Source organism: Epinephelus fuscoguttatus, linkage group LG6 (assembly GCF_011397635.1).
Source record: "Epinephelus fuscoguttatus linkage group LG6, E.fuscoguttatus.final_Chr_v1".
Lineage (NCBI taxonomy): Eukaryota > Metazoa > Chordata > Actinopteri > Perciformes > Serranidae > Epinephelus > Epinephelus fuscoguttatus.
Genome location: NC_064757.1, coordinates 15937472 through 15963158, shown reverse-complemented (window position 1 = coordinate 15963158; position 25687 = coordinate 15937472). Strand labels below are relative to the sequence as shown.

Sequence of the window (25687 nt, the reverse complement as noted above, 5' to 3'; positions counted from 1 at the left end):
AGGGGGCCACAGATTGAAATCAAGGCTGCGGCCGCTGCAGCAAGGATGATGCCTTTGTACATGGGGCGCCTGCTCTATCCACTAAGCCACTGATGCCCCCATGAACTAAATGTTCATTCTCTACCATAAGTCGTCTCCAATGTTGCTTCCCCAAATTTCGCAGTACATCCAACCAGCCTCACAACTGCACAAGTTAGTTACAACAACAAAAAGCAGGTAGGTCAAAAGCCCGGTGAAGATGACGAGCATGCAGATGCTGCCCTGAGACTCTATGTGCAGAAATTCTTTGGTTGTGCAAGCCAATTATTGTATCAGGTTTTCAGGTGACTGGTCTCACATGAATTTGCAGGTGACAACACTGAATGTGGAGGTGGTGTGGTTACACATGGTCTGTGGTTGTGAGGCTGGTTGGATGTACTGCCAAATTCAGGGAAACAACACTGGAGATGGCTGATGGTGATGGAATGAACATTCAGCTAACAGGCATCAGCTCTGGTGGACATTCCTACTGTTATGCTATGTAAATTCAGATATAAGTTAGAGATAAGAAATAGAAATAAATGAAGAAAGTGTCACACATTTTGGGTATTTCAAATTTTGTTTTATTAACAATGCATCCCTTTGATAGGATTGTATGTTTCTTTAGGTCATCAATGCCCCCAAAAACATACTGTACACATTATACAAGGGAAACCACGATTCAGGCAAAAAAAAAAGAAAAGAAAAAAATCTTTTTAAATTATAATACAGTCTTGAGGAAAAAATATAAATAACTTTTTTTTTCTTCTCTGGTTGAGCTCACTCTATGGTACAGACATATAATAAATAGATCGGATCTGACATCACTCAGCTGATCTATGAATCATCTCTCTATGAGTCCATTTGTTTAGCAGCATTATAGCAAAAACAAGCCAATGGAAACAGAGATCCCCCGTTTCCCTGGAAACCTTTTACAAATCCTTTAGTCATCACACCGCTTCCCCCCCTCCTCCATCTCAGCCAATGACAGACAGTGATATTGCATTGTGGAAACAGATTCAGGGGTAATTATATTCCTACAATGTAATGGCAGCATGTAATGGCAACCTATTGTTCTTTTTTTTTTTTTCTTTTAAAGTTTTACAAGCAAGAAACACGTTAAGGTGACATTACAACTTTGCCATGCTTGTTGCACATGCAGTGGAAGTGAAGCACAGAGGTAAGAAGGCATAGAGTTGGGTGGCTGCTCGGCTTACACAGGTTTTGGAGACGTTTTGTAAGCAGAGTTTGGTACTAAATCTGTAATGAATCATTCTACAGATAAACTTGTACAACCGAGCATCTTTCCAAGAGATCGACCCACCTCCTGAGAAGCTTACTAATAATGCAATGGCTGAAGAAAAACATTAAAGGTCCTAAGCAAGTAAAGGATGGCATAAACTAGCATTAAGTTACATGCTATTCTCCTCATGTACTGTGTTAGGGTGGCATATATAGTGCTTTAGAAAATACAATACTAGTGATGTTTGATTGTCTGAGATACAAGAAATAGAAAAGTAATTGGCTGTCTGTGCTGACAAGAGGCTACAGGTTGTAGGAAGTGGTGAGGCAAGAGAAGCAAAAGCACATTATCTGGCTAGAACAGATCACAAGTCGGGGTGGGATGTGAACCAGGAAGGCTCCAGGTAAGTTTTAAAAACAGCAGGACCCTTCTGTAGTGTTTTGTATCGTAAGGAGAAAAGAATGTGGGGTCTGAGGAATCACTGGGTAGACACAACGACATGCCTTATTCATTTCATTACAGAAAAACACCACCTCTGGAAAGAGTTAAAATGTTGATAGAATTATTTTTTCTTCTTTTAAACACAACGTGAGTCTTTGTCTTAATGATCCAGCTTGTCCTTTAGCATTATGTTGATGTATTATTGAGTGTTGCTCGAGATTGCCGACCCATCTGAAAACAGTATTTGGTTAAACTGCTCCCCCTTTTTCCTGTTCGAAAAAAAAAAGAGTTTGAAACAGCATTAGGCAAGTCGGGGTAATTTTGTTTACATATACCGACAGCCTTTGTTTCCAAGATAGGCGAGCGATGACCACCTCCTCCTCTTCCTCGGCTATGGTACTCTGTTTTGAGCAACAGAAACATGCCAGACGCCTCCCCGACCTTATATCTCTCAGTCATTTTTTTATGTTTGTAGGGTGGCAGGACCGGGGCTTTGCAGGGAACACGAGGGGGAGGATGATCAGGATTCTGCAGGAGGGTCACTGTCCTCTTCAACAGGTTTTGGTAGTTTTGTCAGGATTGCCTCTGCTTCCTCATACATCTGAAAAAAGGAAAAAGAAAAAGGAATATTATACATGGGATAGCCCTGACACACTAGGCTGATGATCGACGATGGGTGTCTGTCTGTCTCCCTAGTTTTTGTCCCTTACTAGTTCGCCATTGCTGACTTTTTTCAGGCCGATTCAGGATATTGAATCGGCATCAGAGATGGCAGAGCGTATTGGTAAAAGAAATCACTCTGATTGGCAGCTCAGCTCAGTGCACAAGAAGAGAAATGAAGTGAGGAAAGTAAACAAACAACTAAAGTCAAGAGGGCTTGAGATCTAAACAAAAACATCTTATATGGTAAGATTATGTTTTTTTTGCCATTGAGCTCTTTAGCAGAAATTGTTTTTAATTGTTTGTGTTATTGTTCATTGGTACACATTTAATACCCTTTGTTCTTTCATCATCGGGTTTTGTTGTTAATGTTCTAACTGGCTAACTAGCGTCTTGAATCCGTCATGTCGGTCTTCTGGTTCCTTTTTTTGAATGACGAATACAGACTGCTGCCACGTGCTTGTATGGAGAGTTATTTCTTCCCACACGGGTGCAGAACGCATGTGTGAGCTGTTCACTGTAGTCTTTGTGGTGTGTTCATGTACTTTTTGCCCAAGATACAGGCTATGCAATAGTCAGTGTTCATTGCCACCTGTTCTTTGAAGTTGGTTTGGTGTGTCTGGGCCTGAAGAGGTAGTTGCAGAAAATGTAGGGGAGATGAGGGTGGTAAAATGTCTTACCGGCATGAATTGCACGTCCTGGAAGAGTTCCTGTATGAAGCGTCTTGAGGTGAGGCGAAACATACAGTGGGCTAAGAGGTGGGAGACCTCGGAGTACAGGCAGATGTCATCAAATGCGTAGGGGAACTTCTCCTTTATCCTGCAGTAAAAAGAGAAATATAACAGGCTTTAAAAAACAACTTCTATTGTTCTGCAGTTGAATGTGCTTCTTAAAAAATGCACGTGGAATAAGAAGCATACGTCAGTAGTCCTGTTTCGTGGCCTTTGGTTCCTACAGAGGAGCTGAGGTTGATGATGAGGCGGAGCACCTCCTTCCTCAGCAGGACTCGGGAGGCGGGGCCATCTTCTGATATGGCCTTGCCACCTAAATGACACAAGCATTCAGTGTTTAACACAATAAATACAATATAACGCTGTAACACACTACAAAGGCAAAGGCTGGGGTTACTCATGGTCTTACCTATGACAATGTCAGCAGGTGTGGGCGTGCTACAGATTGAGCCTTGTGACACAGCAGCGTCGCTGCAGCCCGACACCCCAGAGAACTTAGACTGGGGCATCACCTCCAGGCGATGGCCGCTCTGCCCTCCCCATGATGGGAAGTCAACATAGTCTAGAAGAAAAAAGTATATATATTTAAATGACCTATTATATTCTGCACTGAGCTCAAAGTATGTCCATGTAAACGGCTGAAAGACTGAATGTGTGTCTGCTCACCTGTCCGAGGGTGTGTGCTGTTGATCTGTGGCTGTGTGGGGTATCCAAGGACGATGGCTCCTACACAGTAGAGGCAGTTTTCTTCAGTGTGTTCCTGCAGTCCTGTCTCCTCTGCACCCACCGTGTGGTTCTGCGTGTCACCTCGACACACAATCAGCTCAGAGATGCTGAACTGTTGCTTAAGTGCTGGAAGAGCAGGGCGATCACCTACAGGGGGAGTAACCACAGTGAGTACAAGCACATCAATCTGTTCTAAATATCTTTTTTGTCTGACATTTCTGACATTTATTATGCCTTTTCTTATTTTCTGTCATAGATCCTCTTTAATTATCATTTAATCTGGCATGAAGTTGAATTTACCATCTCCATCGCCAAAGAGGAAGCGTTTCCGCTCTTCCGACGGCGGGCTGATCCTCTGCTGAAAGTAGGCCGAGTCTCTGATGTGGAACATATCGTTGATGTCCATGGGCAGCGCTAGGCCAACATAGTCATCGCTACACCCAAAGGTGGCACTTGAGACCATTGAGCGCACTGAGGAGCAGCGGTGTAGAGTGCTTTGGTTGATGGGACTGAGCAGTTCCTCTTTATCCAGAGAGGCAAAGCTAAGTGCCTTCAGAAACCTAGGGAGGGCAAGAGGAGAGGTGCGTGAGAGGATCCGGGGGGAGAGACTGGGACAGAAAAGGAACATGAGGAATGAGTGAAAAAATGTTGGATGAAAGCAAGAGGCACAGACTTAGTGAACAGAGAGTGAGAAGCAAGTTGGGATCATCACAATGGACTCTAAAGCCTGACACACTGCAGCAAGCTATCAGGGCAGCAGCTACAGGTAAAGTCACAGCAGAGGATACACGTGCATCCAAAATATGAAATAACTGTCGTAAAGCTAAGTACCTGGTATTGATTTAAAGTGCGCCGAAGCATCCAAGGATCAGTAATCTAAAGCTTCTCACAGACACCCAGGTAAAGTTTAAATGGAGGCAGAAGCTCATTAAAAAGGAAAATAAATAATTTGCATCCTTGCATCCTATAATAATTAAATTCATATTATGACAATAAATTTGATAAAAATAAATAACATTCAGTATAATGCAACGTCGCACTTCCACAACCCAATGAAAATGGTATGTAGTTCAATGTTTCATCTCGATTATCTTGGTTTCAAAATTGTTGGAGGCCAAAATCTTAACTGAAAATGAAATTTGAATAAATGCCCAGCCCTCGTCAATATGATCTAAAATTTTGAAAGAACTGCAAAATTCATAATATATAATAATAACAATAAATAACAATAATAATAATAATCAATCAAAAGAAAATGATTCAGCAACTATTTTGCTGATTCAACAATTTGCTTCTTTTCTCTGTTTAATATAATTGAATACCTTTGGGCTTTTGACAAAACAATTTAAATCTCAGGCTTTGGGATATTGTGAGACACATTTGTCACTATTTACCTTCCTTTTATAGACCAAGATTGTGATTTAAATGTTGTGCAAGTCTGTTGATGTATCACCTGGAATTTAAAGTAATTATAAATTAATTATTACGGGTTAAATACTTCACGGTAAATGTGGAGTGATAGTTTTATATATGATGAGAGCTGAAATCTTATGTGCTTCAACTTTGACACTTGTGTGTCACACCTAGAGCACATCCTCAAACACTCCTCACATCCTCACTCCCCATATTTCGGTCCTGCCTTCTGCCCTGTTTGTCCACATTTCTTCACCCACCTTTGTTTCATTGTGTATGACTGACTTGACAATTAAAATGGATTTTTATACCACAACAAACAGTACAGCCACATCTATAATATGGCACCTATCTTCTCTCTAGCTCTTTGCTTGTTACACTTCTATGAAGGGTCACAGCTCTAAGTGGAGGGATCAACCAGCAACTGACCAATCTACATGGGGCTTATTTACACTGGGGGCTACAGGAGTCAAAGCAATAGCAAAACATCTGCAGATATAGAGCTGTAGTTTCTACTCAGGTAAAAGCAGCAAGAACATATTTGTTTGGATCGGTGCTAGAAGGTACGTCTCTACTGAGGACACTGTCGGTTGGTCCACCCACCGCGGTACAATTGTTCTGGACAGCCTGCGGTATGGACTTAAGGAGCTCGGCTCTGGACAGGTACCCCTCCTATTTGATATCCTGACAGACATAGAGGGTGCACAAAAAAGACACTCACACCTGTCATTGCCAAGCTAGACAGAAACAGAGAGCCCTGCTCCAAGCACATGGCTGCTTTAGCTACAGCAGCACAAATGCAGACATGTTTGAGTTTTTCTCTTGGATGAGTACATGCACATCTTTTCATTTATGTGACAAACATTTAACTTGAAATGAGTAATAAACACATTCATGGAGACAAAAGAAAAACAGACGCAGATGCTTTCAGTCCCTGTCCCCGCAGCGATGGCTGACTTACCTGCGAGGTGTTAATCTGGAGTCCAGGCTGCCGGTCTTCATAGTGATGGTGTCTGTAAACAGCACGTCTTTGGCTGGTGAAGCCAACGCTTCACTGTGAGACAAAGACGGGTGTATCCTCTGCTGCTGCAGCCTCTTCAGCGTAGCGTAGCCCAGTGCATCTCGTGGGCTGGTGTACATGAAGCTACAGTCAGCCAGGCTCTTGATGGTTGTTACTGAAGGAGACTTGAGAGACTGAGCTCGGCGGGGGAGAGTGTGCGAGGAGCCGGGCGGTACCAGAGAGACAGTGGAGGACTTAGACGTGGACATGTGGTTGGTCTCAGACTGCGGGGTGAGGGAAGAGAGCGTTTTGACAGTCTTGGCCGACACCACTGTGTTGAGGCTCACACAGTCAGAGGAGTCGGGTTCGGGTTCAGGATGCTCAGGGTTTCCAACAGTCTCCCTGGAGGGGCTGGAGCTCATGGAGCTGATGCCGCTGGTTGTGGTGTCCGTGTTAAAGCTCTGACTGCGGCTTTTAAATTGCGTACCTCCTCCGCCCCCTCCGCCTCCTCCCACATTGCCTCCGCTGGATGAGGAGCCACCGTCTCCTGCTAGACGCTCTCGACTGCTCTGCTCCCTCTCCCGGCTGGGGTGCTCCACAGCCCCATGCCCTCCAAGAGCACTTAGTCCAAGGCCTGAGCCTCCTCCCCTGGCCAGCCTGCCGTCCACGAGCTGCTCCTCAGAGCCCCCCCTGGTCCCGACAAAGGATGTCTCCAGACTTACTGTGGGACTCTTCGGCATTCCCCTGCCATTAAACACAGGGGTGAAGACGTCCCCCTGGTTTGGGCTGTAGACAGAGGGCTCCGTCACTGTCCTGTTCCGCCTCATACTCCCAGTCTTGAGCTCAGTAGGGGTGCGAGAGCCGGATGGGGTCTTGGGGTCGCTGGTGGAGCGCAGCTTCTTGCTGGGGAGGGACAGGGAGTTGAGGAAGCGAGTGCGTACGAAGCGTGTAGAGGCCAGAATTGTGAAGGGGCTGCGGTCTTTGACTGGTTTGGAGTGTAGATAGAAAGAGGGCTCATCTGACTGGTCCAGAACATCACACTTGTCATCGTCCAGGATGTACATGTCTGAGAGCACAAGGAGTGAATAAGAACACAACAGGAGTATTAGAGGGCTCAAGTATACCATAATTGTCATGAAAAATACTTGAATACTACGATGGTGGGACATCATAAATACAGCTAGCACAGTTGTTTCGACTGTCAATACACACTAGCAATAAACACAGACAAACAAAGTCCTACGTACTTGGTTGAGACTCGCTCTCACTGTTGTGGCGCGAGCTGGTGGATTCAGAGTTCAGACTGAGCGTGCTTGGTACTGAGGAGAGTTCAGAGGTCAGCTGTGCATCGACCTCTTCTGGAGTGACAGGCCACAGCGTCCTGCGACTGTGTCTGACTGCATCCCAACCATACTGCTTCAACACCTCACAACCCTGCCTAGTCTTGGAGATCACACCAAGCACATAAACACATGTCCTGTGGATAGAAAAAGACAGTTAGTAAACACACTAAATGTACAAATGTGTTCTGTTATTAACCCATTATGTACTTTCAGAAATATGTGCAACTGGTTGATTCGTTTCTACAGAGAATCCTACAGAGTGTCATAAGTCGAGAAAGTGTTGGGGAGTTGGATGAAACTAGTAATGATAAGCTCACCCTCGTACTGACAGCACGTCACAGTGCTGAGCCAATGCGAGGATATCAGGAATGACATTCTCCTCCTGCAGGAGATTCAGACCCCAGTTTGAAGAGCCAATGTTGCCCTGAAACGAAAACATTACACACAATTAAGAGTCATCTCTTTGTAACTATTATCATTATTATTATGGCAACATAGGTGACATAACTTGACAGCAAGTGATACTGACCAGGGCCCAGAGAGCAGCCTTCAGCTGTTTAATGCCCTCCCAGGTGTCCAGCATCGGGGAGCGAACTGTATAGCTGAGGTCAGGAACCACACTCTGGAGACAAATGTAAAAACACAGACATTAGGAAGAAAGGCTGCTAAATCTGCACAACCCACAGCTCCCGAGGGAAATTAATGAAGAAAATGACACGTTTGAAAGAACAGAGCGTGCTGTGGAACGACCTAGATATAAGCTGCAGCAGTTACCTGAGCCTCCAATAAATGACAGCCTGTCTTATCATGGACCAGCTGACCATACAAGTGCACAGGGAGATAGACATTTGGTCTTTGTAACCTGGAGACACAAACACAGAAATTAGACACAGACTCCATTTTAACTGGCTAAAAGTTGAGGACAGGATGATTTCTGCACTTCTACTTTTAACATGTAAAGTTTTAAAATCAAAACTTCATCATAACAGTACAGTAAAATACACATACACCACCAGACAGGCAACAGAAGGTCGGTTTCACTTCCTAAAGAATACACTAACTAAGTATGGAGAGCAATGAAAGTCTGTAATTCTTTGCCACTGTTAATGACTAAATTTATACAGAAAACAATGTGTCTTCTGTGCATTTGGGGATATGTAGTTTTTGCTGCAAACTATATATAGAAAGTTACTTAAGTTTTTATTCATACACATACATGCATACACATCACATATATTAATGTTGTTCTCTCATATATATTTTACGTTTGCCATTTGTGTTTTCAAATGTGGACCCCAGGAAGATTAGTGGTGCTTCAGGGCACAGCTAATGGGTATCCTAACAAATAAACGCTGCAGTGTATCCTGCAGTGTGATGTCTCAGGTGATAAAAAACTCCAGCTTCTCACCTTTGGTTGCTGCGTCTGACGTAGTTGTCTCCATCAACAGGTTTGCGGTAGGTCGTTAGTGCTTCGTTGAGCTGCTCCTCTATCAGGTCCACGTACTTTAGGTTGTATTCCTGCAATCAAAGTGGCATTTTGGTCGAGTGTGGTCTTATTATATAATGGCCAGACAGTGAACTGTAAATGTGAATTTATTTTGCTGTATGCCATTATCCTGATGATACCTTCTGCCATTTGTCCAGCTGTTTGCTGACGTAACCCCTCTCATTGAGGTAGGAGAAACCTTTAGGAATGGACAGGAACCTAAATGGTGCAAACACGATGTACAGCGTATTCAGAAAGGTTGCTGTGCTACATAAGACTGAAACATATCAAATACTGTAAGTCACGTCTGGTAATCAGTGCTGTAATGGTAAACACCCACCTGAGGAGCAGCAGGAGGCCCTTGTCTCCCAGGTGGGACAGAGCTGGCTTGAGCTGAATGAGAGCGTGGAGGTTGGCCTGTGAACCAGAGCAACATACCAAGTCAGACAAGAAGGAGGGTGGACACACAACACTGCTGTCAAACAAATACCATCAACTCAATCTATGAGTATTTCAACTAGGGATGCACAATAATATCTGCACATCATCAGTATCAGCATATAAAGGCTTTAAAATGATTATGTTAACATCAGCCAAAAATGAACATTTCTGCTGAATATGACAGGCACTGAAGATGACACTTCAATCATGAGACTTCAATTAGTCAAAATGTGTCAATTTGCCCCAGTTGTGACTATTTTTAGGATTATCTCAGCAAGAGCATCAGCCAAACCTGTTGAAGTAGGATGAATCCCACAGTTATGTTTGTAAATATTACATAAAATTAAATATTGCATGTTTTACATGTAATTTAACTTAGAGCAGTTTTTTTTACTTTGCCCAATGTAAAGTGTGAAAAGTACTGTATTTTTTGTCTGCATCTATCAGAGCACCGTTGCAATAAGAGTAGGAATCATGTGTTAATTCCACTACAGTAATAAACTGCAATTAGGTGGAAAAAAAATATGCACATAAGTCGGTATTGGCACCTTCAATTGGCCAAAATAAGTTAGTAAATATCTGCATATCGGATAGTGTGCATCCCTAATTTTAACACATTAATATTAATGTATCCATTAACACTATGTAAGTAAACTGACAATACTCTATGTGACGCATGATGTTTTCACCTTGTCCTCGCAAGCCTCGTCCAGTATGTCCAGGGCCTCCATGGACACAGCCTTGCTGTGGTCATGAAGCTGTGTGACCAACAGCTCCATGCCCCAGCTGCTGAAAAACTCCACGCTTGCACGCAGCAGCACACGTAGGTGTTTGGTGGCGTACAACCTGCATGTCTGCTCAGTAAGACAAGAAGCATTGTGGGAGAAAGAGGAGACATTAGAATGCAGATCTTGTAGGTGGAACAATGCAGTGATGACTGCATGATTTTGTATCTAATGACTCTGCAATGTGATGTCTGATGTTTTAAACAATCTGGGGTAATAAACAATTTGTAAAACTGTGCTTCTCTTCCCATCACTGCTTCCTAACAATCTGTTTTGCTTGTATGCCTGTGGATGTCTTACATCAGTAGCAGCAGTGAGGATCTTGGAGAGGATCACTCTGGCCAGACCGTCTCTGCTGTAGTCCAGTGTGGATACAGCAAGTTTCAGCACAGCATCCTGGTTCTTCACAGAGCAAAGATTCAGCAGGCTGCAAAAACGGAAAACAAGAGTTGTCGACAGAAACTTAATTAAGATTTGTCAATTTATGAAACAAAGACTTACATTTTATGTCTACACACTCACCACTGAAACAGGCCACATTTCTCCAGCAGTTTGACTCCCTGTGGGTGTGCAGAGAGCGTCCCCAGGAAGAGGAAGTAGTGTTGGCTGAGTGTGGTGAGCAGGCCGTTGCTTTGCAGACAGCGCTCAGGCTTCAGCCCTGAGGACGAGGAGAGCCATGACACCATGTCCCTCACCAGGTCCTCCAGGTAACCCTGGCCGTCCTGTGACAGTGGAAGGAGAAAGAGAAGCAGACAACAGGAGAGGTCAGTCAGGTAATGACTAAAGGTAAAAACAGAAATGTGTGTGTTTGTGTGTAAGTGCATACTTTTCCCACCTCATCGGAATCCATGAGGAATTCGATAAACTGACAGCCAACCACAGTGAGTTGTCGGGCCTTTGGGTGATCCAACGCCAGCCCTGCGTACAATTTACTACTGGGCTTATAAAAGTACAGCAGCCTCCGCACAAACCTGCAGCACACAGAAAATAAAGATGTATTTAAGATAAGGAATCAGAGAAATATGTTGAACTATTTCAAATGTTGCACTGGGTTTTAAGGGTATGAAGTCTTACTTATGCATATGTTCATCTTTGTTGTTCCTGAGGTTTACATGTGGCCACTGGGAGAGGAAACACAACATTTTAAACTAGTAAAGAAAAAAAAAGCACAACAAAACTTTGGTGTTCCATGTAAAGAACCTGACCTTGAGGATAGTTGCAATCAGCAACCAGTTCCACTCCAGGTTCTGCTTGTGGTTGAGGATGTGACTGTCTCTCAGGTTCATCATCAGTGCTTCTTCCGTGTCCTGAACACAAACACAGAAAAATATGATTTGACAGTGTAAAAAATTTAAATACGAAGATACCGTTTTCTTTCTATACTGTGAAATGTAAAAAGCACTAATTATAATGCAATGCTAATAAACTTGCACCAATTTTATTTATTTATTTAAAACATCTGCTTCACCTTGTGCCAAACAACACATCTGTCCTAAAATTGCAGTAAACCACAGGCTCTTAGGTGTGTTTAGCTAAGCTTAACACAAACACTGAAAATAAAGGGAAACAGCTAGCCTGGCTTTGTCAATTGCGATTTAAGGAGCAGTTAGTTTACACACTGAAGCCATTTGCTGAGTAACAACAGCTGGCTTTGAACATTTTACAAACTCTAAACAACATCCAGGTAATCCTTAAATGAACTGGTGGCTGGCTTACTAGCAAACAGAATCTGAATTTTGGAAGTCAAACAAGGAAACATTTATGGATCTGTGATAGAAGCTTGTGATTTCCCCCTTTTCAGCATTTGTGCTAGGTTAAATTAATCACAGAGATGAATTTGATATCTATTGTGGGTAAGATGGCAAAGATGCATATTCCCCTATATGTATTCCTTTAAACTACTTTAATATGTTGCTGAGGCACAGAGGGAAGAAACTTAAAATCTAGACTCTGAAAAGAATATTCATATTTACCTTTATAACGTAGATGTCCCTGTGGACACGAGAGTGTGACTCTCTTCGGCTATGTGACGACACAGACTTGCGGATGATGTGGTCCAGGTAAAGGCTGTGAGGTTTCAAACCTTTCTTCTTCTTCTCATGGAAACGCTTCAGGTTGTTGACTGCTGCACTTGCCCGACTGGAACAACCATAAACATGGGGGATGTTTGGATTTTTCAGAAATTTGGTTTAAAATGTCCACAGTTCACTTCTGTACTGTGTTCACTGTTACAAGAGTGCTACTACATCAGTGTACCTTTATGACAGAGAGTACGTTTAAACTTCAGTGCAGTGTATTGTGAAAGAATATACAGTTCTGGTAAATGATTTTTGTACGGGAAAGCAGACACGCATGTGTGAGAGTACTCACAGTCGTTTCTGCTGTGCGATGTCAAAGGAGGCTGCCATGTTGATGAGGGTGGGGAGGCAGTGCAGATGGTGACTGTGGGAATGGGGAAGGATGGTGTTTGCCTAAACAAGACAGAGGCAGGTGGAGGAAAAGAGAGAAGATTCATTTTAGTATTAGAATCCAGATAACTCAGTTGCCGCAGGCAGCTTTTCAAAACACACAAATCTTCCAGACTTATGCAACATTTATTTTGCTGTGGCACATTAGCACAAACATTCATTTCAGGGTGGCAAACAACACTTTTTTAGCTTTCCAAAATAAAAGTGTCAGATATAGTTTTTGCATTTTAACATTACCATGTGTAAAAGTTCTCCCAAGAGGATGGTGGCTCTCACGGCAAGCTGATCATCGCTACTGGTCACAACTTCGACAAGACCCTATAGTTACAAAGGTGACAATATGGTTTAATCGCAACATGGTGTTAAATTATAACATAGGACAATCAGAGAACACATCGTGTGTGTGATACCACTACAAACCATTCAAGCTAAATGTTTTTTTATAGAGGTTAGTTTAAAGGTCTGCCTCAGCTCACCTCTAACAGCCCACTGGTGATGAAGGCAGAAAGAACAAATGCCAGGTAGTTGTCCATCAGATCAGGCCTAATGAAGCAAACACAAAAATGATTTCATGTCTCATGTTAACACTGAACTTTTGTCAAATTGTTTTCAGCCTATTCTCTCATTTCATCTCCCACCTAGAGCGGGCCCGATGGGGAAGGACGACTTTGGCCTCAGCAGCAATGAACCCATCAGACAGTCTCCATGTGTCCTGGAACCTGGCAGGGTCTGAGGAAGACCAGAGCGAAGCTTACACACAGCCTTATTTGAGTTCAAAGAGTACCGAGGCATTTCAGTGTACAACTCTGGAGTATGTTTTCTGTCATGATCATACAAGGCCACACAGCCAAACTGCAATTACATATCAAGTACTGTATGTAAAAACACACAAATTACTAGGTACCAGCATGCTGGGAGGAAGTATAAAAAGAACACTGAGGGTACAAAAGATGTTTCACTCACCAACACTTAGAAGAGCTTCAGTGAAGTCTTGAGTTACAATGGGCACAGGGAGCCTGAATATCTCATATAACACCTCCAGCAAGCCTTTCTGCAGGGCAAAATACATTAGTGCAATCAGATACACACTTGATATGGCACAAACTACATTTGTGAGTGCTTAAAAGAGCTTCTGGTATCTCAGTGTTGTGGCTGTGTAGCACATTACTCAAATTACTCGAGGGTAGCCGTAGTTCTTCTCTGAATCAACTGGAAACCGAGTGATAATATCTGATTTGGGTATATCTCACTCTGAGTGCTGATACTCTAACCAGACACATTTTATTTTTACTTTGAAATACTCTAAAAAACAACAACAACAACAACAACAACAAAAAAAAACAAAAAACAGGTCAATATGGCCCCTGTCATCACCAGTATTAAGTGTAGTGGAGGAGGTCAGGCTGCTGACCATAGAAATTAGAGCTAACATAACACTAAAGGCCCAAACGCACTGAGAGCCATAACTGATACATATCATTTGACACACGTCAGTTGATGCTCCCATGGTGCACTGGAGGCATCAGATTTTCAATTACAACACCACAGAACCAGCAGTATTTTGGAAAAAGGTTAGTATATAAATTATGCCAGGGACACGCTTGTATGCTTTACAGATACCCCATTGATTTTCTATACATTTCTATTTAAGTAGTGTATATCGTTACATGAGGCAGGAGGGCAACTGTGCTGATGCTTTGGTCAGTTGGTTGGCAGTAGAACACCAGTAAAGCCACTGGGGACCAGACATCTGGTCTTCCAGGTGGGTAAAAATCACGTAAAGCACAGCTAATCACAACTCTATACTATGTTAAATGTCCAGTGCATAGGATTAAGTAAGAAATATAATATAACATAATGTTTTCTTTAGTGTATAATCACCTGAAAATAAGAAAAACAGTGTTTTCCTTACCTTAAAATGAGCTGTTAAATCTACAAAGGGAGCAGGTCCCGGTCTATACACATCGCAATATTGCACCAACATGTTTCTACAGTAGCCCAGAATGGACAAACGAAACACTGACTCTAGATAGGTCGATTCCATGAAACTTTTTGATTCAGTATTTTACTGGTTATAATCACCTGGTTCATTTGTTTTGGAGAAGAGGAGACCTCTGTGAAAAATTCGGCTCCTGGTAAAACCTCCTAAACAATAAACACTGAAGGAATCCTAACCGGGAGAAGTTTCAGCTGGTTGCAATCTGCAATCCCCACCCTATATATTGCTAAATCTCCCTAAATCATACACACAGAGCCCTTAATTAAATTCTTTCGTTAGGTTTATGTAGCAAGTTAAGTTTGATGACCAGCAGTTGTCAGCAAACATTCATGATGATACAAGGTGGGTCTGTTATGTTAATGTACCTACCAAGGGTCTAAGCTTTTATGTTATTTTTCGTATCTGACATGTGACAACACAGCAGTTAACATCTGTAGTATGCTGTTTGCAGTGGTAGTTGTTATTGTTAAGCATTGCAGAAATACAACTATATTGTTCATAAAGATTTATGCTAAGCTAATGGAGCTAACATCAGCTGTCAACTGCTGCCCAAAACATGTTGTATGCTCTCACTGTATGTCTGCCTCTCAGTCTCTCCTCGCTACCTCGCTGACTCTGGTTGCTGGGTCCTCCTTTGACGCCCCAGAATCGAAACAAGGTCGCAGTAGAGGTGTCAAAGCAGTTTGACGCACCTCATACCACTTGTGGTGCGTGTTAAGCCACTACAAACAGTAGGCGTATTTCAAAAAGCTAACACAAAAATGTGTTAGATGCTTTTGGTGTGTTTGGGCCTTTAAACTGCAAAATGAAGGCTGGTGGGACAAAATCTTCTCATCTATCAATTAGGTCTTTACCACTAACTGACTAACAAAAGCTTTTCATGTGTTTTGTGTTCATAAACTTATTTTTTGTACGTAGCTGTTTCAGTACTCACCCGAACTTCCATATTTGGTATGCAAAGTAAACCAATTAAAGATTGGATCCCAGAATTTCCAGCCTTGCATAGGTTGATAATCCCTGAGTAAAGACAGAGACAAGAAGAGACGTTAAGTTACGTTCAACAGTCATGAAAAAAAACAAGTCTATTTTTTAAATATAATCCTCACTTAAATGACTACATTTATTACTACACTCAAAAGTCCTTACCAGACCAGGAGCGAAAGGCTGCCACTATGGCCATTCTACTTGACAAGAAACGGGCCTCTCTGTCCTCCCTGTGAACACGAAAACATACACACACATACACACACACACATTAAAAATAGAACACCATGTTCCATACACACAGCATCATTATGATCCCTGTCTGTATGGTGCTTCTCACAGAGCACTAGAAAGTATTTCACCAAGGATCAAACCAACACCAGAGAAGCAAAACAAAAAGCACTGAAGGGGAATAACAAAAAAATCTCTTTTCATATAAAAGCAAATCTTTCAGAGTAACTTAAAGGATTATCGTGACTTAGCCTGCTTCACATCCTCAGGCAAGTCATGCTGGAGTCAAGCAGCCCTGATAACAAAGGTCATACCACAAAAACACAACACAAACCCTCAACTTTCTCAACGCATGGTGTTACCAATATGGGAACACAGCAAACGGTAAACAGAGGGAACATCAGAACACTATCTTTTTGTTTCTACTGTAACAGTGACACTCTTCATACCCCACACACACACACACTCACTTGAGTTGCCCTTCAGCCGTGTCTGCGTTGTGGCGGTAGTGAAAATCTGTGAAAGGCGCGAGGATTTGCTGGAGGACAGGACACACACAAGACATGGATGAGTACAAAACACAACAGACCTTCGAGCTCTTCATTAATTCTTGAAAATGAAGAGGAAGCATTCTTAAATATGCCCACGAAACATCTTGCAGTAATAATGAACCTGCGTCTGATCTCATATGACATCCATGTGGCTTTTATGACTGGTGGTGATGAGATGCATCTGTCCCAGGTGTCTGTTTACAGACAATGAGGCTTTAGAGAACTGCTGTAACTGATTACTGTAAGCTCCATGGGAAAGAGACGGGCAACCTACGGCCACTAATCCTGACTGGAATGACTCCCAGCACACTGGCTCATTTATAAACAGCAGCTTCAACTCAATTCATATCTGTCTGTGTGCGAGCGTGCGTGTACCTCCAGTTCGACGTCAACCCGCACGTACTGACGGGTACGTGGGTGGTTGAGTAGATGTAGGATGGTGGTGATCAGAGCTTCGTTGATGCGACTCAGCTGACAGTCAATCACACTCTTCAGAATGGTGCTGAGGCCTCCGCGTTTGGCCACCACCTCTGGGTTCTTCAGGGCTACACAGTCAGAAAGTCCGCAAAGAAATATTAAAGGCTTCTTAGATAAGTTCAAAGCAAACTAGCAGGGTTCACACATATTTTTCAAAACTTTTACGCAATATTATACCACATTTCCATGACTTTATTTATGTAGTTTCAAGTGAGTAGGCCTGTATAATGTCACAGCCTTCCAAGGCATTTGTGGAAACAAACGGGTAGTGCTTGCTAACTTTACTCGCTTGTTAGACAGTCCTGCTGCCACCTAGCTGTGTGTCCACTGCTTGTAGACCAAACCGGCACATATGGTTAGTTTGCAAAACATCAGGGCTGCACCCCTTTTGGGTGACAGAAACTAAAGATCCTGTAGGTGTCAACGCAATATGACGTATTTGAATTATAATTTTGACAAGTTTGTATGCATTTATTTCTTGTTGAACAAATCTTTGTATGTGGACATGTCTAATTATTGTTTTGCGACCTTGCCTAAACCAGAGCGCACACGATACCTTAATAAACTAAGGTAGATCGACATCATGTCCCTTCAGTCTTCCCTTGTCCAAGTGTATCAACGACCAAACACAGTGGCTGGATATTGCTTATCCAGACATCTATACATGCATAGATGTCTGATTCAATCACATATTTGAATCACCAGGTATCGCTGAGCTTAGTATTGTATGCAAATAACAAACCTGTTAACAGCCAACTGTTTGATCTACAGATTGAGATTTATTTGGAGACAACAGTCTGATGCTGCTGTATATTACGACTGTACTGCAGCAGCCTTCCACTCAAGCTAACGTTAGCTATCCATTAGTAGTAGTATTATTATCAAGCAGTTTACAAGGTCTATTTTTATACTGTTACTCTCCTGTTTTATCCCAAAGGGCAGGTGCAATTTTTCTCTTATCAACTTTTATCTTCCTACTGCACTGCACTGTAATAAAGTTTATCTTATCGTACTTTATCTTAGTAACTGTCAGCGGCATCATTCAGCTGTTTACCACACTGACAATGAATATTCATGAATCTTACGTGTCTAAATCTCAGTGTTGAAAGTCTCAATTAATCTGCTACACAACAACTTTTCAGCATTTTCGTGTTTCTCCCTCATGTTACAGCACATTTGTTTTTTCCAAAAGGGGGTGCGGCCTTGGCGATCATACAATGCCAGTCTGTGTATCGTGTGACGTTTCAACAACGCAACGCTAGATTTTAAATTAGTAATGCAAGAAACAGATTTTACATAACATTAGACATGTTTTGGGGTTTTTTATGAGAACACTTTAAACAATAGCCAAAACTCTTCCCAAAAAATGTGTTCATTCCAAATCATAAGAGTTTTTCTAATTTTACAACTTTTCCAGGAATTTCATAACCCTGGAAACCCTGAACTAGATATTTTACGAGGTGCTCCTGCCCACTGACGTCGCAACTTCCCAAGGGAAACCACAGTGCACTGTGTGTGCAGAATAAATGGTCATTTTTACACCAAGGCCAGCTACTCACCTAGCTCACATACGATGGCAATGGCTGCGCGAACCATGCGGTCTCTCTCCTGTAGTCCATCAGTGCCCACGGCAATTAGAGAGTTTGCAACAGAGGAGGGGAACAGCATGGCATTGACAGTGATAATCTACCAAGGGAGATAGAGGAGGAAAACATGAGTCATCCATCAAACAAGTCTGGACAAACAGAGGCAGAAAAATAACTACAATGATTTTTTTAATGGCCCTTTTTTTAGAACTCTAGAAAAAGAAGATGTATTTTTGAAATGCTAAACAGTACCTGAATATATTTGGAGGGTCACATATCTCTAAGTTTGCAATCCAAGGAGTGATAACAGAAATGTATTTCATGATAAGAGGCCAGGCTATACGTCATGGAATGAACACGGGGGTTGTATTACTGTCTGATGACCAATAGTCCTCTTCTGAAATCAGACCCTGACTCTATGCGTGTGTGCATGTGTATCGTTTGTGTGTACATGAATGTGAGTGTGTATGTGTGAAGAGAGTTTACAGTAAACTACAGAAAGGGCTATAAATAACCTCGCCTGCAGACTCATGCAAACAGTCCACACACTGACACTGCTGCTAACCCAATGATCTTTCTGCTGGCGCTAAGGCTGAGCTGTGAGGGCAGAGGGCACCTTTCTCCAGCAATTAATTAGAGAAAGACAGTGAAGGTATAGAAATAAAAAAATACATGTGGTCTTACCTTTCGGACTAGCCTTAGAGCCTGAGTCCTCTCCCCCTCATTGCTTTGCTGGATGTCAATGCATCTACACAAACACACAAGCATAATTAGCCATGACCTTTTAGCCAGGAGGAGACAAATAAATGTGTCAGCAGAAGGAAAACACGTGGGCTAACTACTTGACTTCTTGTGAAAAATATTTTTTTGACCCACAAAATGAAAAATCAGCCAGAGAGTACTCTTCCACCAAACTGATTATGGTCTAAGCAGGATCTCACCTTGCTATCAAATAGTCCACCTGTAGTCTGAGGACCTTCTGAAGCACAGTGGTGTCTCTGATGAGGTAGCGGAGCGCCCGCAGCCCCGCAGCACGCACTTCCTTTGCCTCATTCAGTAGAGCTAGTCGCAGGCTAGAAGTTCAAAAATCAAACATTTAGATGAGTCCAACATTGCAGTTGGGACATGAAGCAAGATATAAGCATTATGATTTCTGATTCCTGCTGATTTTCAATTAAAAATGCATCAAAATGCAAAATATTCCAGCTGATCAGGCACAGGATCTGACTTACAAACTATTTCACTTGGCTGCATAAATAACAACTGGAAATAGAGAGGATGTTGATAAAAAGTAACGAACTACTGGTTGCTGACCACACTCACCAGATGATGATTTCTTCATATGTAAACCCAAAGTTTTCCTCACGGTGGCTAATGCTGCATAGCAGCTGCAACACAGAAACAGAACAAAAACTGAATTTGATGATTGACACAAAGAATGCATTAGCATGGCTCTGGTCAAGGATAACACTAAGCGTAACACGGACATTATGGTACAACTAGAGCCTCTCAAGGTGTTTGTAAGTGAGCTCACCTGAGTATCTCAGTATTTAACAGTGTTCGAGTCAAAAAGGCATTAAACTAAGTGACTATCCAATCTAACAAACACTACAACACTTTCCTGCAGGGTGCTGCAGGAGCCATGCAGGTATGTTTGTTGTATTTTTCCACTTGTCTGTTACATGCTGACTCGTTTGGAGTAGGTGAATCGTGACTGGATAATGTTATGCTTTCACTTGTGGTAGATGGAGGTTATAATCACGAAAACGTTGGGGCAACACATCCACAGGTCCAGTAGAGGGTATCAGCTTGTGTCACCTTCAACACTTGTTGTTTATGAGTGAATGTGCTTGTATGAATGTGTTGTTGGTTGTATGAAAATAGAGGGTGATAACAGAAAGTAGGCAATAGGTTCTGTTGTATTCTTCTGCTCATAGCCTGACAAGCTGTTCCTGTTTTCTGGACTCCACCAGGCGATGGACCCTGTTTTTAGCATGAATTGCCACTTGAAGCAGTTCCCTCACCACAGGTCCTCCATCATTAACAGAGGCCCACACACAGCTGGTGTATACAAGATTCAAATTCTATGTACACAAACGCAGTTCATTATAAAAACAATAAGCCTTCAGCGACAGTCTGTGTCAACTGGTGAGCCAAAGCTAACAACAGCACAGTCTGAAACTCATTACATGCACAAAGCAATGAGCACCTTGGGCAAAGGATGCTGCCATTTTGGAGCTGCCACCTTTCTTATAGGCACCCTGAGGCACCCTAGCGCTCCCAATGAATCGGTGCTACTCCATCATAGTAGTTCGGTCTACCCTTGCCTGTCCCGATGCAGCAGCAGGGGAGCCGATGAGTGAATTAAACAGGTAATTTTTGTGTGACGTCCTCCTTAAAGCTAGACGTAAATCTCCTCTCCCCTTCATATACCACAGAGGAAAGCAGGAGGAGAGATGGAGCATGATGGGATGGGTGATGAGAGGCATGGTGAGTAGGGGGTTGTTTTAAACCAGCTGTGATGTCAGAGCTCAAGCAGGCAGGAGGAGGGGAGAGAGGAGACGGGGAGGGGGGCATGTGACACTCTCTGGGGGGATTAGGTCACCCTCACTGTCCTGGAACCCTTATAAGGAATCAGAGGCACGGTGCTCTCACAGACGTATACACAGACACACGCACGTCATGGCTATTACCCTCCTGTCAGTTGTAAACAAAAGAGTTAGGTGTAGCTTCAGCCTGATTAAGTGCCAGCTGCAGTTATCTGAAGGCCAGCACTCACTAGCTGCACAGCCAATATCGAATGGTCAAAATATGTCCATGACAGTAAGTCAGACCTGGATTACGGTGGTGGGTCGTTCGGGAGAAATCGGCAAATGTCTGGGCAGGAATCTGAGGCCAGGTTTGTGTCAATGAGGTGATGGAGGGCAAAAATATTGTCATTGTCATACTCAACTTGCAGTTTGCAAGTCATTTCTGAATTTCCTGTTCAGAATAACGCAAAGGTTCAAGACTATGTAAGCATGTGGCTGGAGGAAGGCAGAGAAACACCCTTGAGAAGTTACCGGTCCACCACAGGGCTGACACGGACTGTGTCCACACTAAGAAAAACACATCTTAAAACCACTGTTGACATGTAAAAATACCTAGCATTAAAATTATTCTCTATCAGAACTAAAACTCCAAAACAATAAGAAAAAAAACTAAATTTCACATTCTTCCTCTTTTTTTTCATTTGCAAACAATAAATCATCAAAGCCGTCACCTGCTGATACATGGGACAGAGACTGCCCAGTTACACAGCCTGGTCTCTGCATTTTAAACCTCTGTTTTGATGCCTCTGACTGTCCATGACCACTTGTTTTATGTTTCAGTTTACCTGCACACACAATCCAGTTACTTTTTTTGACATGTGTGAGATTTATGCTAATTTGTACCCAGTAATCTTTACGTTTACCATCAACACTGCAGTGCAAAACTGAGACAAGACAGACTGTTTATCACCCGTGCACAAAGCGCTCACATTGAAACAGACTAATAGTTAGTTTGGAGAAATAAAAAAAAATAAGAGTTTCCAGATTTTCTAACCAAATATCATGAATCTCAGGTTCCAAAGTCAGAGAGCTGCTCTTGATGCACGTCAGGTCAGAGTGCTTTCCCATCCCTAGAGCTCCTTTTACATTCACTGTCAGCGTCACAATGACAGGCACAGCTAGGCCTGCTGGCAGCTACACCCAAGAGGAGAGGATCAAGGAGAGGTTAGTGGTGACACTACAGAGGAGGGGGGGGGGGGGCACAGCTAGTCAATCTTTACAGATGTCTAAACAGTCAGTCAATCAACAGACAGTCAGTCATCAGACAACCAACTCACTAATTCTCAGTGTTGTCAACACTGCCTGGATTAACAAAGAAAACACTGGGGCAGCATTACCTTTATGAAGTTGTTCAGGTGGCCCAGTTTTCGCATGTTACTGACTCCGTGCGGTTTGGCCACATTTTGAAGGATTTCACGGAAGTTTTCTGACGGTTCTGCCGGGGAAAGAAAAGGAAATACAATGTAACTAAGACAAGCATCTAAAGCCATATTGCCATAATATCAGTCGATGAACTGTAATTTATGTGTTGCAGGAAGGAAGTTGGTTTAGCTGGTCAAACTAATTTGGTGTGTACAGTCAAAACAAGGTCTAGACAGTAAAAGCAAGACTTGAGCTGGGAAGTGTTTCTTTGTTTTCAGTTCCTTTCAACTGTAATGTGCTTCTCTAATGCTAAATGTTTTTCACCAAAACCAAATGGCTTTTAAACGTATTCTCTTGGCAATAATCCGTGCTTTGCCGGTAGTTTAGTTTGCATGGAAACCAGTTCCAGATACTGCATTTCAACAAAAAGATAAAGGCCGTAGAAACTATGAAAACGCCAGCTTATTGAATTGAATGCAATATTTTCCCCTCAGCAACAAAGTTCAGAGGATGAGCCACATTTAGTTTCACTCTTTCAATATTAGTCATCAGTCAAAATAATGTTGTAAACACATGTACTAACAATTTAGAGCTTTGAAATACTGGACTATTGCAAACAACTTCAATAACTCTACGTAAACTAGTACAAAATGTACAAATGTTCTTCTATAAGAGAAAATTACTAAACCAAATTCTCTGGGATTTGAATAAATTAAACAAGCATTGATTAGCATTTTCATCCACTCAGACAGCTGACAGGGCAGTGATGGGAATCTATCTATACAGTACATGCAAATGGATGTGGGCTAGTTTGAGCATGTGTCCCATGTAGGAATGTGTATGCACTACAGTCGACATGGGCTTTGCATACTAATTTGGGGATTCATGATCTTGAACCTTAGGGCACAGACATGGTTTAATCTTTAGCTTTAGGACTGTACAAAAACTCCTCTGACACCCACCAATATTATAGGCACACTCATCCTGACTTGGAATGAAACATTGAGGTTAACTAATATCCTACACATAGTAATTTTGCAAACTGCTAATGAAATAGCTCACAGATTAAGTAGACACCATCCTTCTGTAGGGGGCTTGGATCATGTCAGCAGGCCTAAAACACAGCTGGCTTTTTTTTAATGCATTCATGTGCCATTTTGGGTGCAAAATACCTCCAATGGTTTACACGATTATGTCGTAAAATCAGCTGGTTGTTTGATCCCAGAGATTGGAACAGAGAGCCATGTAAACAAAGTGGTATGTGCTGCTGCTGCTGCAGGAGTAAATCTGACCAGCCTGTGCAGCTGTGTATCAGTGTGCCACTGGAAAAACCACCCTGCGCTGTCTAAACGCTGCTCAGCGAACAGCCTTGAAACCAGATTTCTCATACAGCCAGCGATGACCAATGCATGACTACAGCACTTATGGTTGGTTGGCTAAATAACAGGCTATCTTGCCCACTCACACCAATCAAAACAACAGAGCGTCGTCATGGCTGGTTAGCTGTGGCAGCTAGCTAACGCTAACTCAGCTAGTTAGTTAGCTCGCTACCGCCTGTTATTATGATATCGCTAGCAATGTTATTAGACGAAACAGAAAGGGAAAACTGACGAGATGACAACAACAATGACAGGACAAGAGCACGGACTGACGGGGTCTTCACTTCACGGGGCTAGTGTTTGCAGAAGAGCTCCTCATCCATTTTGAACAATAATCGCTTTCAGGGTGATGTGATGAAGCTCTGCTTACCTCTGGTCAGATCCAGCGGTACGTTCTCCTCCCCGCTGTCATTCCGACCTGTCAAAAACACACACAGCGGACATGGTGAGGGATCACGCCGGGGTCATCACGTGCCTGAGAAAATCTAGTTTCGCAATATCCCTCAATTACAGCTCGCACTGGGTCGAGTTTTTCATGCTTACCTCGCATCCGAAGACTCCGGATAGGACGGCCGCGGAAGCTGGCCGCCATGTTTCCAGGAACATACACAACACCGGAAACTTCGCGGATTCTCGCGAGAAATCGGACAACGACGGTCGTCGCGACAAAAGCCGCAGCGAAGCTCCCACAGACCTGAGATCAGCTGGATCCTCCTTAATCCTCCTCTAATGTAACCAGGGAGAAAAACATACATCTGATCTGGCGACTGTTTTATGGTCAGTGAAGAATGAGCTCAACAGGGACTGTTCATTATGAGAAAGGAGGGGTGGTGCAACAAGGGGGAGACATCAAGTCAATTTTAAGCACTGTGGAGGGACTTAAGTTTTTTTTTTTTATCTTAGCTCAGGGGAGGGTCGTACAACTGTAAATGGCTGTATTTTGTATTTATTTCACCACTGATTTTTTAAAGAAAACATGCCCTCCAAACCCAAAAGCATGTTTTCTTTAAAAATGGCCAAAATTACACTGTTCATCACAGCCAGAAACTGTAAAAACAGAAATTATCACTGGATTTTCAAATTTCCAACAGTCCGTGGGCACATCATGTGCAATAAAAGCTTCAGTCAGGAAATAAACATAACCAAATCTGAGCTTAAAATAGCGACATTGCATCAGCGTCTTTATCTTTATTCTACATTTAAAATGTTGCCAGAAATAAACTATTTGCACTAACCAGCCAGCATGCACGACAAGAATGGAAATCCAAGGCTTTTTGTATCCAGGATTTCATCTTCAACTTTTAACTTTCAAACATGAAATTGTCAGTTTTTAAAATCCAACAACTTATATATGGTGGAGGGGAACATCATGCATTTTCACCAAGTCACTCAGGGAGGCTCAAGGAAAAATATTTGTAACTTTGGGGAGGTTTAAAAAGAAGAAGAAGAAGAAGAAGAAGAAGAAGAAGACGAAGTCACACCCCAGACACACCCCTCCTCTGATAAGTAAAGAATAGTCTCTTAGCCTTTCACAGTGTCACTGCTTGATTTGCTCTCCCTTTAGGAATGTAGGAACTTTAGAATTAGGGCTATGTTTCAGGACGACATGGTTTCTTTTCCTGCTGCAACATTTTATTGGAGTAATTTTGTTGGTGATATTGACTGTAAGAAAGTTTTGACCTTATACCACAAAAGTTTCTTCAGACAAACAAGGAAATATATGCTGTATTTAAATTGATCCAGATTCTATCCAGTGGAACTGGATAACAGAA

General features: G+C 42.5%; 1 protein-coding gene across 2 annotated transcripts; it reads right to left on the bottom strand.

Moving 5' to 3' along the window:
- Nucleotides 1–588: 588 nt before the first annotated feature.
- Nucleotides 589–24513, bottom strand: LOC125890332 (rapamycin-insensitive companion of mTOR-like). 2 transcript variants are annotated; one of them, XM_049578909.1, is made up of 38 exons: nt 24459–24513; nt 24286–24333; nt 22512–22609; nt 19907–19971; nt 19525–19656; nt 19268–19331; nt 18557–18683; nt 16896–17065; nt 16440–16507; nt 15901–15968; nt 15689–15771; nt 13719–13806; nt 13394–13484; nt 13232–13298; nt 12993–13073; nt 12658–12758; nt 12261–12426; nt 11493–11594; nt 11362–11408; nt 11123–11258; nt 10810–11009; nt 10588–10714; nt 10192–10356; nt 9402–9478; nt 9202–9280; nt 8984–9093; nt 8350–8437; nt 8105–8197; nt 7893–7999; nt 7480–7709; nt 6194–7298; nt 5836–5916; nt 4120–4379; nt 3760–3966; nt 3503–3655; nt 3283–3406; nt 3043–3181; nt 589–2303 (listed from the first exon to the last, which is right to left on the bottom strand). In XM_049578909.1, exons 1-38 carry the CDS (start codon nt 24505–24507, stop codon nt 2223–2225), a joined length of 5277 nt encoding a protein of 1758 aa, XP_049434866.1. In that variant the 5' UTR covers nt 24508–24513; the 3' UTR covers nt 589–2222. The 2 variants fall into 2 exon arrangements, with proteins under 2 accessions (XP_049434866.1, XP_049434865.1); XM_049578908.1 differs by lacking the exon at nt 5836–5916.
- Between the last annotated feature and the right edge of the window lie 1174 nt (nt 24514–25687).